This window comes from Nomascus leucogenys, chromosome 9 (genome assembly GCF_006542625.1).
Source record: "Nomascus leucogenys isolate Asia chromosome 9, Asia_NLE_v1, whole genome shotgun sequence".
Lineage (NCBI taxonomy): Eukaryota > Metazoa > Chordata > Mammalia > Primates > Hylobatidae > Nomascus > Nomascus leucogenys.
Genome location: NC_044389.1, coordinates 58,560,367 through 58,581,669, shown reverse-complemented (window position 1 = coordinate 58,581,669; position 21,303 = coordinate 58,560,367). Strand labels below are relative to the sequence as shown.

Sequence of the window (21,303 nt, the reverse complement as noted above, 5' to 3'; positions counted from 1 at the left end):
GGATTGCTTGAGCCCAGCAATTCAAGACCAACCTGGGCAACACAGAGAGACCGCCATCTCTATTTATTAATTTTTAATTTTTTTTAAAAAAGGTCATTACTCCAACTTTCTAAATCTAACTTCCTAAAACTCAACAACAAGGATTTCATTTGCAAGAGAAAAAAAAGCCACATATTTTTGTATTTCTTTTTGAAATTTAACTTACATCATTACGTATAACTTCCCTGGAATCTGCTAGTAAGTCCATCAATCTTGAAACACCTAGAACATACAACCATGTGAAAAATGCTGGCAGACCAAAAATACAAATAGTGACTCAAATTATTAACAATTTACTAACACACCATTTCAGTCCCTTTCTCTAGGAAATGATACTCATGCTTTAATCAAAATAATATAAAAAAGATAAGTCACTTACCCATAGGACTGACTAAAATAATTTGTTGCACCTGAGGCCCTAGTTGTTTTAAAAGAGAAGTAAGAAGCTTCACACCAGGCCAGCGGACATGGAAATCAAACTCCTGCAATGTAAGAATTCAAAATATTTAACATCTGTAATTCACATTTTCAAGAAAAACATTTTTTCCACTAATAATAACTTGTACCAGAAACTACAAGTAAAACATGGAAGTTTAGCATACTTTAAGCGATTACATAGCTCTTGAAACATGCATGTGGATCTCTTGCTATAATACAATAAACTTCACTACCTTTAAAGGTATATACATGTTACTTCCTCAATAACATCCAAAAGGCAACAAAAGCAGCTTATTAAGATGACAAAAACATCAAGGTTCCCTATTTACCTCCAATAAAGATAACAGAAGAGTGACATTTTCTTGCTGCTTAATGAAAATTTCTGTAAATTGGCTTCCCAAATCTTCACTCTGTCTTGTGGAATTTTCTTCTGTAATATTCAAAAATAAAGAATTTCAATTTAATAGTAGGTTATTTTAAAATATCCTTTCATTGAAGAGTTAAGCGTGAATGATAATTTTCCTGGTAAACAATTCAACACTGGAACAGTGTGGCTGGTAGCAATATCACAATTATTATGTAAAGCTATATCCTTAAAATAATGTTCAAATACATTTAAATACATTTTATTGGTTAAATGTTTAAATATGATGTCCAAAAAAAGGATATTTAAATATTCATATTTTCTCAAGGACATTTTTAGGTTACCCTTCTATTAGGGCATAAGGAAACAATTTGGGATAGAAATAGTTTATCTAGAGTGTGGTAGTGGTTTCACTTCTGTATACTTCTGCCCAAACTCAGACTACAATTCAGAGTAAATTTTATTGTATATAAGTTGTATCTCAAAACCCTTGTCCCCAAAACAATATTGAACATATAGTCCTTGCTGACTGTTAGTGTTACTGGGTTAAATAATTTAATTATGAAATTAAACCAATCTACTCCAGATTTCTCAGTATCTTTTTCATATATATATATATCCTACAAAATTCTTTGGCAATAAAATCAGAATTTGACATCTAATTTCTCACTTATTGTTTAAAGGATCTTACATTTGTCTTTAATGTTTAAAGGTCTTTTAATTAAAGTATTTGTTGTCTCAATGTACTATGTCAAAAAAAAAAAAAGTAAAGGATCACTAAAAATGAAAGCAACAACTGCCAGAGCAAACTACTTAAGATCTGCCTATATCATAAACTCAAATCAGAGATGCAAACATACTACTTCCCATTCTCTCACTCACACCAGACACAGCTAATTAATCACAGCATTGGTTGAGCGTCAGAATACTTTTCCATACAGTACTCCACTAAGTGACTATCAGCCAGTGGAGCTGAAAGTCAAGATCAAACCCATTATCCCTCAGAAAATTCTTTTCTAAATGTGAGGAAAAAAACCCAGCAGATGACAGGAAAAGCAAAGCAATCCAAGATTGACAGCCATAATCCCATCTAATTGTTTATAGAGGAAAAAGAAGAGACCAAAAGTAGAAATGAAATGTTTTCCAGTTAATTAATTACCTAAATATGCAGGGTTTATCCTTCAGAAACTCCAAGAAATATTTCTCTTAATCATCTCTTATATCAGTAAAAGAATTCACTGCTTTTGAGCCTGAAAACCATATTATTTAAACAAAAAAAATAGTTTTAAAAGGATTACTCTGGTTGCTACGCTGAGAACACACTGTCAGTGAGTAAGGAAAATAGGGAGACAGGTCAGGAGGCATAATCAAGATAACAGTCACGTGAAGGTGGCTTAGACCTTAGATGTCCTAATTTTTATTACAAAGGAATATGATTTGTTGACACGTTGCACAGAGAAGTGTGGGGGGCCGGGGGAAAGAAAAGGAAGAGTGATTCCAAGCTTTTGGCCTAAAGAACCAGAAGGATAGGGTTGCCATTTACTGAGATTGGAAACACCGTGGGAGAAGCAAGCTGGAAGTATACAGAGAATCAGAAGTTTAGTTTTGGACATATTAAGTTTGAGATACCTTATAAAACCTTACAGCTAACATCATACTTAATGGTGAAAGACTGAATGTTTTCCTCTTTAAGATCAGAAGGAGGCAAGAATGTCCAGTCTCATCAATTCTAGTCAACATTGTACTGAAGATCCTAGTCAGTGCCATAAGGCAGGAAAAAGAAAAGCACACAGATTAGAAAAGAAGTAAAACTGTCTTTATTTACAGATGACATGTTTGTCTATAAGGGAAATCCTATGGAATCTACAAAAGAGCTAATAGAACTAATAAGTAAGCTTAGCAAGTTGCAAGACAAAAGGGTGTACACAAAATTAATTGTATTTCTATTAATAGATACTAGTAATGACAATTAGAAATTAAAATTCAAAAAACAGTACCACTTTCAATAGCATCAACCAAAAACATTTGACAATAGGTGTGTGCTACTTACACTCTGAAAACTCCAAAACACTGCTGAGAGAAATTGAACAGTCCAGGCACAGTGGCTCCCACCTGTAATCCTAGCATTTTGGGAGACTGAGGCAGAATTGTTTAAGCTCAGGAATTCAAGACCAGCCTGGGCAACATAGTGAGAACTTATCTCTACAAAAAATAAAAATTTAGGCTGGCTTGGTGGCGCATGCCTGTAGTCCCAGCTACTCGGGAGGCTGAGGTGGGAGGATCCCTTGAGCCCAGGAGTTAGAGGCTGCAGTGCACTATGATTGTACCACTGAACTCTAGCCTGGGTGACAAAGTAAGATCCTGTCCCAAAAAAGGAGAAGAAAAAAAAAAAGAAATTAAAGAAGACCTGCAAAAATAGAGATATACTGTGTTCTTGTATTAGAAGGTGCAATATTTTTAGGTCAGTTTTTCACAAACTGATCTACAGTCAACAGAATCCCAAATTCTCAGTTGACCTTTTTTGTAGAAATTCACAAGCTGATTCTAAAATTGGTTTGCAAATGCAAAAAACCTAAAACAGTCAAAACAATTCTGAGCAACAAAGTTAGAGGACTTAACGCTACATAATTTCAAGATTTATTATACAGCTACAGTAATCAAGATGATGTGCCATGTATAGATCAATAGAAGAGAATAAACCAGAAATACACCCATTAACTCAAAATGGATGATCTCCTGACCTCGTGATCTGCTTGCCTCAGCCTCCCGAGTAGCTGGGACTTCAGGCGCCTGCTACCATGCTGGGCTAATTTTTTGTATGTTTAGTATAGATGGGGTTTCACCATGTTAGCCAGGATGGTCTCCAGCTCCTGACCTTGCGATCTGCCTGCCTCAGCCTCCCAAAATGCTGGGATTACAGGCGTGAGCCACCATGCCCGGCCAAGAGTTATGAAACTTCTTTCAGAAAACAGCTGGGCATGTTTATACATATATCAAAAGTCATCAAATTGTTTATTTACATATGTTCATTATTTTACATTAATTAGATGTCAATAAAGCTGTATGTGTGTTAGGGGGTATCTAAGTAAAGATATTGAGTGAATATTTGAATATACGATGAACTTCAGTGGAGAAGTCTGGGTTGGACATACACATTTGAGTGGCAAGCGTATAAATTATATTTGAAGTTACAAGCCTAGATGAAATCGACAAGGGAGGGAAGGCAGAAGGAAAGAAATCTGTGCCCTGTGGCATTCCAATATTAAGAGGTTGGGGAGATGAGGAGGAAAACTGCGAAGGAGACAAAGTAACCAATGAAAAAGGAAGAAAGCCAGGAGACTTTGGAAACTGACAAACAAATGAAGAAAGTACTCAATGAGAAAGGAGTGACTATCAAATACTAATGATAGGTAGAATCCCCTCTGAACTTCAAGAAATGAAGTACATTACTAACACAGGTAGAGGTAATTTCCATTCATTTACAAAATGACTAGGGTTGAGTAGTTAAATATTTTCCTGAGTAGCAGTACAGTATAATGGAAGAAGCTCACAAAGATTTTTGAGTAAGACCAGTTAAACTCATATTCAACCACTTAATAGCCATGTTACTTTGGGCAAGTAGCCTAACTCTGTCAAGTCTCTGTTTCCTTATTTGTAAAATGGAGATAATGTCTTCACATGGGGTTTTCCGTGAGGATTTAAAATAAGTAAAACATCAAGCATAGGGCTTTGCAAATAATGTGCTCAATAAATAGAAGCATCGTCATCACCACCATCGTCAAAATCATCATGCCCAAGACAGGATTTCTCAACCTTGGCACTACTGACATTTCTGGCCAGGTACGTCTTTGTTGTATGACCTCCCCGTGCAGTTTAAGATGTTTAGCACCGTCCCTGGCCTTAGCCACTAGACGCATTAGCACTCTTACTTCCTCTTACTGTGACAACCAAAAATGTCTCCAGACATTGCCGAATGTACTAGGAGTGGGGTAAAGGAGGGTAAATTGCCCTCACTTGAGAACCATGGTCCTAAGATTTACAACATAAGCTATATATGTATTACTAAGTTTTCAAATGAAACAGAACCTAACAATCTTCCTTTGATGATTCAGAATTTTGGATTCTTATAAGGTTATCATTAGTAAGTATTATCACCAAGATGCAAAAGATGTAAGAAAAAGTATATCCTATACTTCCAGAAAGTTGTCTGTAAGTCTTGACATTTTACCTTGTATTTCTCTCTTTCTCATAAAAGTTATATGCAACCTATCAAAAAAAGTAACTGAGTTCATAATTGGACTCTAAACAAAAGTAAATTCACTGTATTTTAATTAAAGTTTTATGTCTTAGGTTAGTGGTGGCTTCAGAAGAATTATATCACAAAGCAGTCACTACTTCCCACTTCAGGAAAACAGGTAGAGGAGAGGATAAAAGGATAAAAAACAAACAAACAAAAAACAAACACCAAAAGTACACTTGAAAGCTATCATGTTACTACATAATCACAGATATACTGAGGGTATTAAGTGAAGGTGGCAGAGGGTTGATGCTACAAAGGCCTGATAATAATCATAAGGAAGCCTAATACTCAAACATAACTAGAGTAGATTCAAGGGACATTCTCTGCTACAGATCTGCTTAAAGGATTTTCTGTTGTTCCTTTGTGAGCTGATAAAATTGTGTCCTAATTACTTACGCACGCTTGAAGGTAAAATCTTGCTTGGTAAATTGTGATTTTCAAAGCTCAAAGGTGAACTTATGAACGGAGTTGAAAAAAAAAAACAAAACTGGTACCAGGTAAGTAGCAAGAACTGCGCACCCTTCCCATTTTATTTACAAACTAACAGGATGATGGAAAAGGAGACTGAAAAAATTGGAAAAGATAATGGGAACTTGGGAGCTGGTAGAATCTTTTGAAAACTTTCATCTTTAGAATCAGCTATGAACAGAAGTCCTGATTCCCACAGTATGGTAAATGCTATGTACCCAATAAAATCTCACAAGAGCTGGTGGGCTAATGAGCCTACCTTGTTTTTTAAGCCACCCCAGAACCCTAACAAATCATGACGATGTTACCCAAATTCTAGTGAAACTGTATATAGATAGTTTTTTATCTATAGATAAAAAAGCAGATAAAGAAATTATACAAAAAGGGCCCATGGGGAATGCATGTCAAATAAATTATTCTCCAAATACATGAGAAATCTATGTTCAAAAGACAAGTAATATTCTCTCTCAGAATTGTCTTCCTCTAGAAATTAAAATCACAGCAATATTAACTTAGTCATGGGTGCTTTGTAGGGCTATTTTCCATTTGCATATATTCATATTTGTTGAATGAGATATATAACTTTAAAAATCATGCGTTTGAAAGTAATTTATAGCGTAATTATTTTTTATCTCAGTGGTGTGAAGATAGCAGAGAATGAAAACTTGACTATAAACAAAAGACAGTAATGTGAGTGAGTGAAGCAGGCTAACATTAGAGGATGGGGAGTATATGCCCTGTCTAAGGAAAACAGCAGTTACTCAACTCCAGCTGCCTGTTGCCATGTAGGAATGCAGATCCAGGTATGTCAATCTTCAGGTTTTTTCAAAAAGAAGTCTACAATACAAACACTGACACAAGCTGCCAATTTATAATAGTGGCAACTTATTCACCTTACTTAAAATACTATGTGGGTCACACAGCCATGCTTACAAGATAGACAACGTCCTTGGGCCAAAAGTTTGTGACCTCGCGAGAAAAGCTAAAAATTATAGTTACTGACATTTGGGAAAACATTAAAAATTATAAACTAATCTAAAAAGGAAGAAAAAAAACCACATATAGACTTGATGGATTCTTCCCCTAAAATGTATTTTAAAATGCTGAAATATTTTTATGTATGTAAACACAAACAACTAACCAAGCCTTGGTTAGTATATTTCAAAACAAAGGATAGTGTGGCATGTTAATAGGTACATGGAAGAAGTAAGCCCCTGTGGACAAATATATTTGGATTAAACAAAGTTGAACAGGATTTTTCACTGCAGGCTTCTCAGCACTTACTATACCAGTGTAAATTTTATGAAGCTTCAGAGGGGAATATAGTATTTATGTTTATTTAACTATGAACCCGTTTTAATACAGAACACTCTCTAGAACTTCTGTGCTACGCTTTAAGGAAGTCAGGTCTAATACCAGAAAAAGTTTAATTCAGTGTTTGCACTGGACACAAGCAAATAACTTAGCAAGAAGTAGAGTTATTATCTTTAATTTATTCTGTAGCTATATTGTATAATATGCTGTAGCTTATCAGTATAGAATTAAAATTTACATTTTGAATTGAACTAGTAAAATATGGTCCTATTCCAAGGATCAATGGTTCCTTCTGGTTTAACACTGTCAATTTTAAAAAGTGTGAGATATATGCCATTTCTTTTAAGTTACAGTCATAAGACAGCACTTCTGAACTTTAATGAAGTATCCCCAAATTAGCTAAGCAATTAAGGTAATACATAAAGCTTTAAGTGTAGCAGTAAATTAAGCTATAACTACTATAAACTACTACACTAATATCTAAAAGTTGTGAACAAAAACTAGAACCATGAGAAATTATACCAATTATACGTGTAAGCCAAGGCATGAAACAAGTAAAACATCTTCTCTCATCATTAATCATTAGATTACAACCTTTAGAGCTAGGTTTTTTATAGCCTATAGTTTATATATTATATTGTGTATTTATAACCTGTAAATGACCATTTATTGTAAGGTAAATGAAAAAAATAAGATAAAAATGAAATGGCCCTTTGTTACTATAGTAAAAATAAATTTAAGATAGGAATGTAAAATAAAAAAAAGGCCCGTTCTAAGTACTTACACAGATGCTCCTCAACTTACAATGGGGTTATGTCCTGATAAGCCCAACATAAACTGAAAGTATCATAGGTTGAAAATGTATTTAATACGTTTAACCTACTTTAAATGTGCCCAGAACACTTAGATTATCCTACAGCTGGGCAAAACATAACAGAAATCCTATTTTATAATAAAGTATTGACTATCTCATGTAATTTGCTGAATACTGTACTGAAGGTAAAAAAACAGAATGGTTGTATGGGTACTCAAAGTATAGATTCTACTGAATGTATATCGCTTTCACACCATCGTAAATCAAAAAATCGTGAAGTTGAACCATCATCTGTCTGTATAGCTCTGGATAGTTTTCAGGCCTGTTTATTTGACTGGCATTTAAGTACACATGCGTAGATATATTTACTCTTAAAATGTATTTCTAGTAGTACTTTTTCCAGAGGTGTAAACAATTTTTTTTTTTTTTTTTTGAGACAGAGTCTCACTCTGTTGCCCAGGCTGGAGTGCAGTGGCGCGATCTCAGCTCACTGCAAGCTCCGCCTCCCAGGTTCACATCATTCTCCTGCCTCAGCCTCCCGAGTAGCTGGGACTACAGGGGCCCACCATCACGCCTGGCTAATTTTTTGTATTTTTAGTAGAGATGGGGTTTCACCGTGTTAGCCAGGATGGTCTTGATCTCCTGACCTTGTGATCTGCCTGCCTCGGCCTCCCAAAGTGCTGGCATTACAGGCGTGAGCCACCGTACCTGGCCAGGTACATGTATACTTTTTAACATTTATCTGAATATTCTATAAACTAGTTTTGTGAATTGTATGATTTAATAAAGAACCCAGTCAGAAAAATAAAGAAAAATTGGCCACAATTTATTGAATTAAAAATCTAAGAAATACTTTAAAAAAAAAAAAGGAAGGAAAAAATGTATTTAAAAATATTGTTCCGGCTGGGCGTGGTGGCTCATGCCTGTAATCCCAACACTTTGGGAGGCCAAGGAGGGCGGATCACGAAGTCTGGAGATCGAGACCATCCTGGCCAATATAGTGAAACCCTGTCTCTACTAAAAATACAAAAGTTAGCTGGGTGTGGTGGCGCTAATCCCAGCTACTTGGGAGGCTGAGGCACGAGAATCGCCTGAACCCAGGAGGCAGAGGTTGTAGTGAGCCGAGATTGCGCCACTGCACTCTAGCCTGGCAACAGAGTGAGACTCTGTCTCAAAAAAAAAAAAAAAAAAAAAAGTAAAATTGTTCTTCTACTTACTCAGTGATACCATATGAGTTACATCATCTCTGGGCTTCCATTTTCTCATCTTTAGAAAGTAGAAAAATACCACCTACCTCACTGGCTGCTATGAGGATTACATAAGATAAACATGAAAGGATTCTGTAAATTTTAAAGCTCTCTACAAACATGATATCACAATAATAGAAACAACTACTGATCTTTACTACCCAACAAGGAAATAGCTTGACAAGAGTCAAGGCACAATGCTCTGGTATCATCTGATGTCAAACAAGGGATTCAAATGTCACAAAAGGTAATGCTTCATACTTTAATAAGTTAGTTTATTTGTTAGTATTTTTATTACATATAGGCAACTTTGTTATGTACCTTTTAAACACTGCTTTAGATAAGAATATTTCCTTCTTCATTTAAAAAAGTTAAGCACCTCAAGGAAATTGGTAAAACAAAACAAACCAAAAAAACTTGGTTACTTTAGTTATGAAGAAAACAAATATCAATGTTAAAAGTAAATGAAACTTGAAAGAGATGAGAGAGAAGAAAATTAAAAAAATTGGTGAGTTCTACGAGTTAATGTAAGAAATGTCAGTAACTAAAACATCATTACTGAGTATGCATTATTTTAAAGGGACAATATCAATATACATTCTCTGAACTAGAATACCTTCCAGTTCTTACTGAATATAGGTAAAAAATATATGTATATATATTCAAATATTACTTTTATAGATTTTTATTTTTTTGTTTTTTTAGAGGCAGGGTTTCACTATGTTGTCTAGCCTTGAGTGCAGTGGGTATTCACAGGTGCAATTATTGCCCACTGCAGCCTCGAAGTCCTGGGCTCAAGTGATTTTCTCACTTTAGTCTCCCAAGTAGTTGGGACTACAGGCATGCACCACTGCACTTGGCAAGTATTTTTAAATGAACTGTCTAAAAACTTTTTTCCAGGAAATACACACAAAGTAATTTTGAATAAATTGTCCTACTGGAGAAAAAGCTTTAATTTTTATTTATTTATTTGTTTTTGAGACGAGTCTCGCTCTGTCGCCCAGGCTGGATCATGCAGTGGCACAATCTTAGCTCACTGCAACCTCCGTCTCCTGAGTTCAAGCAATTCTCCTGCCTCAGCCTCCCAAGTAACTGGGATTACAGGCACCAGCCACCACACCTGGCTAATTTTTGTATTTTTAGTAGAGACAGGGTTTCACCACGCTGGCCAGGCTGGTCTTGAACTCCTGAGCTCAAGTGATCTGCCCACCTTGGCCTCCCAAAGTGCTGGGATTACAAGTGTGAGCCACCACGCCTGGCCAGAAAAAGCTTTAATTTTATTTAAAGGTGCGCTAGAATATTTTATGTGTTCCGGACAGTAAACAGATTTAGTAGCTGCAGAAATAATAGTAATGTAAGTTTATTAAATATTCCTCTTCAATTAAAGAATTCTTATATAGTAAAACAAATTTCAGATTTTTTTTTACCAGCCAGAAGAAACAGTACTTGACAGTGTCCTTTTATATTATCAGAAACTATGCCTAAAAGCATCATGCATATGTAAATGCAATCTTTTACCTTCAACATCATCTGAAAAGGTAGACAAAAATAAATAAATAAAAAGCGGGTGATAAAGACAACAGTTTTTTAATGTAGTAGTATACACAGTAAAATAGGAGCTTAAAAATATTTAGTAAGCTACACAATCCTTTGGAAGAAGAGATCCATATTTACTTTGGTCAAATACCTCAGATATACTAAAAGAGATTTAGCATATGCTATATTTTTAGAACTAGGAGACAGATTTATCATTAGAGGGTTGTAAAATAGTCCTAAAGAACTCTAAAACGTAGTTCATTATGTCAGCTAAGAATTACATTTCAGGAAGCAATAAAAGCAAAGTATCAATAACAGAACTGAAGGACATGTCTCAGTCTATTTTTATTTTTTATTTTAATTTTATTTTATTTTTGAGACAGAGTCTCCCTCTGTCGCCCAGGCTGGATTACAATGGTGCGATCTCGGCTCACTGCAACCTCCGCCTCCCGGGTTCAAGCGATTCTACTGTCTCAGCCTCCTGAGTAGCTGGGATTACAGGCATGCACCACCACGTCTGGCTAATTTTGGTATTTTTAGTAGAGACGGGATTTCACCATGTTGGTGAGGCTGGTCTCGAACTCCTGACCTCAGGTGATCCACCCGCCTTGGCCTCCCAAAGTGCTGGAATTACAGGTGTGAGCCACCACGCCTGGTCTATTTTTTTTTTTTTAAGACAGAGTCTTGTTCTGTTGCCTAGGCTGGAGTGCAGTGGCACGATCTTGGCTCACTGCAACCTCTGCCTCCCAGGTTCAAGTGATTCTCCTGCCTCAGTCTCTCAAGTAGCCGAGATTACAGGTGTGCAACACCATGCCTGGCTAATTTTTGTGTTTTTAGTAGAGACGGGGTTTCTCCAGGTTGGCCAGGCTGGTCTTGAACTCCTGACCTCAGGTGACCTGCCCGTCTCGGTGTCCCGAAGTATTGGGATTACAGGCGTGAGCCACCGCGCCCAGCCAATGTCTACTTTCTTTCTTTTCTTTTTGAGACAGAGTCTCACTCTGGTGCCCAGGCTGGAGTGCAATGGCACAATCTCGGCTCACTCGAACCTGTGCCTCCTGGGTTCAAGCAATTCTCCTGCCTCAGCTTCCTGAGTAGCTGGGATTACAGGTGTGTGCGACCACGCCCAGCTAATTTTTGTATTTTTAGTAAAGACAAGGTTTCACCACGTTGGCCAGGCTGGTCTCAAACTCCTGATCTCAAGTGATCCACCCGCCTCGGCCTCCCAAAGTGCTGGGATTACAGGCGTGAGCCACCGCGCCCGGCCCAATGTCTACTTTTTAACTGACTCTTTCAGGATGACTAAATTTTCGGGAAAAAAAAAGGTCCTTAATAAAAGTGATTCTATTACTGTTTATCCAAAGGATCATTTTTGGATGCTAAATTACAGAGCCTAAAAACACAAAGAAAAACGAAACAGGTGGGCTGTAAACATGATTATAAATTTATAAAAAAAAAACTCCTAACTAAAAAATATTGTTGCTACGCATTTTTTTAAGAACAGAAAAAATTACCCCAGCAAATTAACTAGAAAAAGAGCTAAATTTTTAATCTGAAACAACTAAGGGGGATGAAAGGAAAGAAAAGAATGTCATTTTTAAAAATGTATTTGAACAACTGCATTGCATCTAATTTTCTCATTGTAGAAATAACTAGGGAAAATAAGTATCTTTTTCTTCAAAGTATATTCTTGTGTGTATTGTATCTATGTATTGTCATGTGACTGACAACCTCTTTTTCCATGGGTACCAAATTACATTTACTAAATATTTTTCACCATTAATAAATTAATAAAGTTAAGTTATAGGATAGATATCACAGAGAAATTTGTTAAAAATTTTTTTTTAAATGAGATGGGGTCTCACTTATGTTGCCCAGGCTGGTCTCGAACTCCTAGGTTCAAGCAATCCTTCCACCCCAGCCTCCCAAAGTGCTGGGATTGCAGACATGAGCCATAACACCCAGCCAAAATAAAAGTTTTTTAAAAAGGATATTTATGTCTAAGAAATTGTGACTATGCAACATGATCCAGTTTCAGATGTTCTCAATACTAGTATTCTGTGAAGTTAATATTGACATATATTCCTGCTCTACTTGTATTTTAATAAAATATGAGCAAGGTCAACATGTATCTATACTTCTTTATTATTTGTCTACTCAGAATTTTGAGAGATCATATAACTTCAGTCTAAATTAGATTTATAAAATGTATGAATATATCCACTGTTCTGACTTTACAGAATAATGAAAAATCTACTATGTCCTACTGTAACAGCCAATTTGATATGACAAATAACACTCTTCAACAGAATTGTGAAATGATACTGCATATGTCTTGCAACATATAGAACAAAATGTATACAGGACAAAATGTATACAGACTTCGAAATGTATACAGACTTCCAATCAAGCTTCACACAGTGACAATAAATAAAAGACAGATAACTTTATGTTAAGTGTGCAAGTATTTTAAAACAAAAAAGAAAATGAATGTGCCAAAGAAATGTGTGGATTTCAAACCGATTCACAGCAATGTTCACCAAACAGACGTAATGTAAAGAAAAAAAAATCTAAATTTAAAAAATTGTTAGGCCGGGCGCGGTGGCTCAAGCCTGTAATCCCAGCACTTTGGGAGGCCGAGGCGGGCGGATCACGAGGTCAGGAGATCGAGACCATCCTGGCTAACATGGTGAAACCCTGTCTCTACTAAAAATACAAAAAATTAGCCGGACGTGTTGGCAGGCGTCTGTAGTTCCAGCTACTCGGAGAGGCTGAGGCAGGAGAATGGTGTGAACCCGGGAGGCGGAGCTTGCAGTGAGCTGAGATCACGCCACTGCACTCCAGCCTGGGGGACAGAGCAAGACTCCGTCTCAAAAAAAAAAAAAAAAAAAAAAATTGTTACACTTTATGAATTAACATAAGTCCTATGTAAAAAGTTTAAGTATTTATTAGGAAAAACCCTCTAATTTTATATTGCTCACTAGATAATAATATATATTTTCAATCAATAGCCATAAATAATTATTTAATCCAGAACTGGCTAATATGCATACTGCTTAACTAAAACCAAATACAAGCGGGCAAAAATGTTACTTAAAAAGAAGGATCTTACTCTATCTCACTATAATGTTCCGACTTACACACAAAGCAATCATCCTAAAGACACTTTTCTAGATCTAAGCCTATGTATTTATTAAATTTTTTAATGAAAAAGGTAAAAAAAAACTTATACATTTATAAAATAAGTCCAACTTTAAAACCAGCAAAATTAGCACAACCCAGTTGATTTTATGTACAGAAAACACAGTAAAAACAACTGGAAACTTACCTACTTCTTCTTCTTCTTCATTAGATATTATATTATACAGTGTGTCCAAAGCGTAACCTATTATTTCAGAATCCGAACTGGAAAAAAGAAATTATTACACTTATACACTGCTGATGAGAGTGTAAACTGTTATGACCATTTTTAGTTATTTAGCAATTTTAGAAAATTCCATTTTGAAAGGCCTACTCTAAGAAAATATCAGAGTGCAAACTGTAAAAAATGTGTAAAGTTTTATTTCTAATTGTGAAAATTTAGAAGCAACCTAAATGCTCAATAATAAAAAAAACACAGTATGGCAAATTCATACATACAAGGCAGCAATTTAAAAAATGTATTTTTTTTTTTTACTTTGAATCCTGAGAAGCTAAAAAAATGTATTTCCAAAGAAAATTTGTGACATGATAACTTTAAAAATTCTTGATATAATACCAAGTGGAAAAATATAAAAATTTATGCACAGAGTTATCCCATTTAGTAAAATATATACGTATACGTTTGTATCTATGTATATTTTAAAACATTATAAATTTATAAAATAAGTGCAACTTTAAAACCAGCAAAACTAGCATGACTCAGTTAATTTTATGTGTGTCTATGTATGTTTACATATGTATATATATGTATACACATATAAAAATCTAACTGTTCATATCTAGAGGAACAAAGTAGACTTAAAAATATAAAGAAAAGTAACTGTTATCTCTAGTTCAACTTCTAGAGTGTTTTCTTCTTTATATATTATTTTCTTAAGAAAAAATCTTACGGTGCCCGGTGCAGTTGCTCACGCCTGTAATCCCAGCACTTTGGGAGGCTGAGGCAGGTGGATCACCTGAGGTTGGGAGTTCGAGACCAGCCTGACTAACAGTAGAGACGGAGAAACCCCGTTTCTATTAAAAATACAAAATTAGCCGGGCGTGGTGGTGCATGCCTGTAACCCCAGCTGCTCGGGAGGCTGAGGCAGGAGAATCACTTGAACCCGGGAGGCGGAGGTTGCAGTGAGCTGAGATTGTGCCACTGCACTCTAGCCTGGGCAACAAGAGCAAAACTCCATCTCAAAAAAAAAAAAAAAAAAAAAAAATTCTTATGGTGGCTGGGAGTGGTGGCTCACGCCTGTAATCCTAGCACTTTGGGAGGCTGAGGCACAAGAATCACTTGAGGTCAGGAGTCCAAGACCAGCCTGGCCAACATGGCAAAACTCCGTCTCCACGGAAAATACAAAAATTAGCTGCATGTGGTGGCGGGCGCCTGTAATGCCAGCTGCTTGGGAGGCTAAAGCAGGAGAATCGCTTGAAATCAAGAGGCCGAGGTTGCTGTGAGCTGAGATCATGCCACGGCCCTCCAGCCTGGGCGACTGAGCAAGATTGTCTCAAAAACAAACAAACAAACAAAATCTTATGGTAAACACATACTATTTATACAATTAGAAAGTACACGCTGGGCGTGGTGACTCACAGGCTGGGTGCAGTGGCTCATGCCTGTAATCCCAGCACTTTGGGAGGCCGAGGCGGGCAGATCACCTGAGGTCAGGAGTTCGAGACCAGCCTGGCCAGCATGGTGAAACCCTGTCTCTACTAAAAATACAAAAATTAGCTGAGCATGTTGTGCGCATCTGTAATCCCAGCTATTTGGGAGGCTGAGGTAGAAGAATTGCTTGAACCCGGGAGGCAGAGGTTGCATTGAGCTAAGATCGCGCCACTGCACTCCAGTCTGGGTGACAGAGCGAGACTCCGTCTTAAAAATTATTTTGTTTTTCAGAAATGTTGAGGGTCATCTTTTAAGATACTATTGAGAAACTAGGAACAGAAGGATAAAACACAATAAAAGGCACCTGTGAAAATCCCACAACACAATAAAAGGCACCTGTGAAAATCCCACAACGAATACATACAACAGTGGAAAACTAAATGCTTTCCCCATAAGATCAGGAATAAGACAGAGATGAACCCTCTTACCACCTCTATTCTACATTGAACTTAAGGTTCTAGCTAGAGCAATATGTAAGAAAATGAAAGGAAGAAGTAAAACCACACCTACTCACAGATGACATAGTCTTGTACATAGACAATCTTAAGGAATCCATTAAAAAACTATTGGAATTAATAAATTCAGCAAAGTCACCAGATACAAGCTAAATATGCAAATATCATTTATATTTCTATATCCTAGCAATGAACAATCAAAAAATAAAATTTTAACATGATTTCATTTAAATAGCGTTTAAGTAACATCAAAAAGATTAAAATACTTGGCAGTAGTAAATTTTACTAAAGAAGAGTAAGACTAGTACATGGAAAACTACAAGACACTGTTGAAAGGAACTACTTAAGGCGCAAATAAATAAAAAGATATGCTGTGTTCATGAATAGGAAAAGAGTAATATATCCCAACTTGAGTCACAGATTTAACATAATCCCTATCAAAATCCTAACTGCTGTTTTTGCAGAAATTGACAAGCTAATCATTAAAGTCATACAGAGATGCAAGGGATCCAGAATAGCCAAAACAATCTTGAAAATGAAAGACAAAGTTGAAGATCTCACACTTTCCAATTTCAAAACTTACTAAGAAGTTACAGTAAAAAAGACTGTGCGGCACTGTGATATAGACACACAGATCAATAAAATAGAATTGACAGTCTAGAAATAAACAGTAATGTTTACATCAATTAATTTTCAGTAAAAGTGCCAAGACCCTTTAATAAGGAAGGGATAGTCTCTTAAACAAACGGTGCTGGGTCAGCTAGGTATCAACATACAGAAGAATGAAATTGGGCACCATCTCACACTATAGATAAAAATTAACTCAAAATGGATGAAAGACCTAAATATAAGTAAGAGTTAAAGCTATGGAACTCTTAGAAGAAAACACAGGCTTAAATCCTTACAACCTTAGATTAGGCAATGGTTTCTTAGATATGACACCAAAAGCACAAGCAACAAAAGATAAAGCAGAGCAACTAAACTTCATCAAAATTTTAAAATGTTTGGCCACTTGCGATGGCTCATGCCTGTCATCCCAGCACTTTGAAAGGCCAAGGTGGGTGGATCATTTGAGGTCAGGAGTTCGAGACCAGCCTGGCCAACATGGTGAAACCCCGTCTCTACCAAAAATACAAAAATTAGCTGGTCATAGTGGCACACACTTCTAATCCCAGCTACTTGGGAGGCTGAGGAACAAGAATCACTTGAACCAGGGAGGCAGAGGTTGTCGTGAGCCAAAATAAGAAATGTATCTAGAAAATACATGTATATATATATATATATATATACATATATACGTGTACATATATAGCTCTACAATAAAAAAGACAAGTAGGCCAGGTGCAGTGGCTCACACCTGTAATTCCAGCACTTTGAGAGGCCAATGTGGGCAGATGGCTTGAGCTCAGGAGTTCAAGACCAGCCTTGCTACCATGGCAAAACCCCATCTTTACTAAAGATACAAAAATTAGCAGGGTGTGCTGGTGCATGCCTATAATCCTGGCTACTTGGGAGGCAGAGGTAGGAGAAATGCTTGAACCCGGGAAGTGGAGGCTGTAGTCAGCTGAGCTCCCGCCACTGCATTCTCGTGTGGGTGACAGAGTGAGACTCCGTCTCAAGAAACAAACAAACAAAACACAGAAAGACAAGTAACCCAATTAAAAATGAGCAAAGGATATGAATAGACATTTCTCCAAATGGCCAATAATCACATGAAGAGATGGTCAACATCTTCAGTCATTGGGGAAATGCAAATCAAAACTACAATTAGAAAATGAGGCTGGGGTGGGCACGGTGGCTCATGCCTATAATCCCAGCACTTTCGGAGGCCGAAGTGGGCGCATCGCCTGAGGTCAGGAGTTCGAGACCAGCCTGACCAATATGGAGAAACCCCATCTCTACAAAAAATTAGCTGGGAGTGGTAGATGCATGCCTGTAATCCCAGCTACTTGGGAGGCGAAGGCAGGAGAATCGCTTGAACCCAGGAGGCGGAGGTTGTGGTGAGCCAGATCGCACCACTGCACTCCAGCCTGGGCACCAGGAGTGAAACTCCATCTCACAAAAAAAAAAAAAAAAGAAAAGAAAAGAAAATGAGGCATGGTGCAGTGGCTCACACCTGTAATCCTAGTACTTTGGGAGGCCAAGGTGGGTGGATCATGTGAGGTCAGGAGTTTGAGAGCAGCCTGGCCAATATGGTGAAACCCCATCTCTACTAAAAATACAAAAATTAGCTGGGCGTGGTGGCACATGCCTGTAATCCCAGCTACTGGGGAGGCTGAGGCAGGAGAATCACTTGAACCCAGGAGGTGGAGGTTGCAGTGAGCAGAGATCACGCCACTGCACTCCAGCCTGGGCAACAGAGCGAGACTCTGTCTCAAAAAAAAAAAAAAAAAAAAAAAAAAAAAGAAATTAAATACCACTTTATACCTACTAGGATGGTTACTTTTTAATAAAGGTCAATAACAAGTGCCGGTAAGAATACAGAGAAATTGGGACCTTCATACATTGTTGATATAAATACAAAATGTTATAGCCATTTTATACAAGTATTTATGCTCTGTAGTGAACAGTTTGGCAATTCCTTAAAAAGTTAAACAACTTATCCCATGACCTAGCAACTGCACTGCTAGATACAAAACACAGTGAAATGAAAACATTTGTCCTTATAAAAATCACTACATGAATGTTCATAGCAGCACTACTCATAATAGCAAAAAAGTGGAAATACCCAAAATGTCCAACAATTGATGAATGGGTAAACGAAATGTGGTATAACTATACAAAAGATTATTCAGTCATAAAAAAGAATGATGTACTAATACATGCTGCAACATGGATGAACCTTAAAATATTATGCTGTCGAAGCTAGAAACAAAAGCCACATATGGTATAATTCCATCTATATGAAATGTCCAAAACAGTCAAATCTATAAAGACAGAAAGTAGATTAGTGGTTGCCAAGTATGCGAGACGGGGTGGGGGAGGAGAATAGAAAATGACAGATAATGAATATGGGATTTCTTTTTGGCATGATGCAAATGTTCTGGAATTAGACAGTGGTGATGGTTGTACAATTTTGTGAATATATTACAACCACTAAAACGTACACTTTAAAAGAGTGAACTTTATGATATATAAATTATATCTCTATTTAAAAAAAACCATTGAGGTATCACGGTTTGAAAACATCAGTGAGAGACAAGTTTTGGGCCCTGGGTATGGGAGTTAGGAGAATGAGTGGTCTCTCCTTAAGATGGTTATAGGGGGCTGGGTGTGGTGGCTCACACCTGTAATCTCAGCACTTTGGGAGCCAGAGGCAGGTGGATCACCTGAGACCAGCCTCACCAACATAGAGAAACCCCATCTCCACTAAAAATACAAAAAATTAGCTGGGCATGGTGACAGGTGCCTGTAATCCCAGCTACTTAGGAGGCTGAGGCAGGAGAATCACTTGAACCCAGGAGGCAGAGATTGTGGTGAGCCGAGATCATGCCATTGCACCCTAGCCTGGGGAACAAGAGTAAAACTGTCTCAAAAAAAAAAAAAAAAAAAAAAAGACAATAAAGACCACTTTACATAAGAGATGCATTTTATTTTCCATATTGAGATGTTAATCATTTCATCATAAACTTTATAAGACTCAGTAATAAAATATGCATGTGATTTAACACTCATAGAATAAAGAAGATTATAAGTATGTATAATCATCACACTAATCTGCTTCTTTTTTCCAGCTCTTCTAAAGGCCACCCACATTCTCTGGCTCATGGCTCCTTCTCTCCATTTTCAAAGCCACCAAGAGCAGGTTGAGTCCTTTTTTTCTGTCACTGCACTCTGACTTCCTCTTCTGCATTCCTGTTCTACTTTTTTTTTGAGACGGAGTCTTGTTCTGTTGCCCAGGCTGGAGTGCAGTGGTGTGATCTCGACTCACTGCAAGCTCCCCCTCCTGGGTTCTTGCCATTCTCCTGCCTCAGCCTCTCGTGTAGCTGGGACTACAGGCGCCCGCCACCACTCCCAGCTAATTTTTTGTATTTTTAGTAGAGACGGGGTTTCACCGTGTTAGCCAGGATGGTCTCGATCTCCTGACCTCATGATTCGCCCGCCTCGGCTTCCCAAAATGCTGGGATTACAGGCATGAGCCACTGCGCCCAGCCTTTTCCTATTCTATTTCTAAGGACCCTGTGATAACACTGGGTCCACCAGGGTAATCCAGAATAATCCTCTCATCTCAAAGTCCTTAACTTAATCATATCTGCAAAGTCTCTCTCACTAAGGTAAAATTCACAGGTTTTGTTGATTAGGATATAGGTATCTTTGGGAGGCCATAATTCTGTCTATCACAGTTACCTACTATGATGTTAATAACACAGACAGTCCTGATGCATCCAATTCACTTATTCAAATGCATTAGACTTAGTGGCTTTGAAAAGATAGTCAATTTGAGTTACACTGTCTGGGGAGAAGAAAAAAGGTCCTAACTGTTATGGACAAGCAGCTGGGCATAACTGAAATATAAGTGAAAACGGGTCTATGAGGTAAGACAGGCAGTACACAGATCTCTAAAAAGCTTATATCTTTAGCTTTGTTTGAGAAACATGAACTTCACACTTCACTGAACTGGTGAAATGCATTAAATGAGAGAATGACTGAAGATGTGCATTTCAGAAGGATAATTCTTGCAACATATAGACTGAATGGAAATACAAAGAGACTGGAGGAAAATAATACTTTGGAGATGGTGATTGTTTTAAACTTGTCCAAAACTTTTTGATTCACCTCTTTTCAAAAAAGTGAAGCCTAATTCTCCTCTCCCTAAGTATAGGCTGTACTTATTAACCTGCTTCTAACAACTAGAATATGATGGGATTGCCAGTACACGACTCTGGAGATTGAGTTATAAAAGGCATTGTGGCTTTCTATTTTTCTCTCTCTAGGATAGTTTGCTCTGGGAGAGCAGTTGCCATATCAAACAGCCTTACCAAGAGAGGAACATGGTGAGGAACTGAGGCCTCTTGCCAATAGCAATGTAAGACATCTTGGAATCAGATCCTCCAGCCCCAGTCAAGCCTTTCAGATGACTGCAGACCTGGCTGATGGCTTCATGGCAACCTCATGAGACACTCTGAGCCCACTTAGCTAAGTTGCTCCTCAATTCCTGATCCACAGAAACTATGAGATGATAAATATTTTATTTTGAACCACTAAGTTTTGAAGTAATTTGTTACACAGCCAAAGATAACAGAGGCTATGGAAATTACTTAAGTGATTGACATTGAGCCAGAACTAAGGCCAAAAAAGGAAATGGAAAGAAAATAATGGACTCTAGCTGTTTTTTGGCCTGTGTAGGCATGATGGGTTCAGGAGAAGAATGAGTTCCCTAAGAATCCTCCAGTTTCTTGCTTGAATGGAAAGATGCTCGTGACTGAGATGAACTTAGGGTAAAAGTGGTTGAAGGGGGCATGGAAAGCCTAGAAGGATC

General features: G+C 37.3%; 1 protein-coding gene across 2 annotated transcripts in view; it reads right to left on the bottom strand.

Annotated features, from left to right (window-relative positions):
• Window positions 1–21,303, bottom strand: part of USO1 (USO1 vesicle transport factor) — a 94,561-nt gene that overhangs the window by 42,503 nt on the left and 30,755 nt on the right. The window contains exons 4-7 of one of the 2 annotated variants that reach the window (XM_030818995.1): window positions 13,846–13,922; window positions 807–907; window positions 419–521; window positions 206–261 (exon numbers count right to left, since the gene is read on the bottom strand). In XM_030818995.1, the coding sequence (XP_030674855.1) occupies window positions 206–261; window positions 419–521; window positions 807–907; window positions 13,846–13,922 (337 nt within the window). Of the gene's footprint in view, window positions 1–205; window positions 262–418; window positions 522–806; window positions 908–2,000; window positions 2,114–13,845; window positions 13,923–21,303 lie in introns of those variants that run through there. The other variant, XM_030818996.1, reaches the window with a different exon arrangement.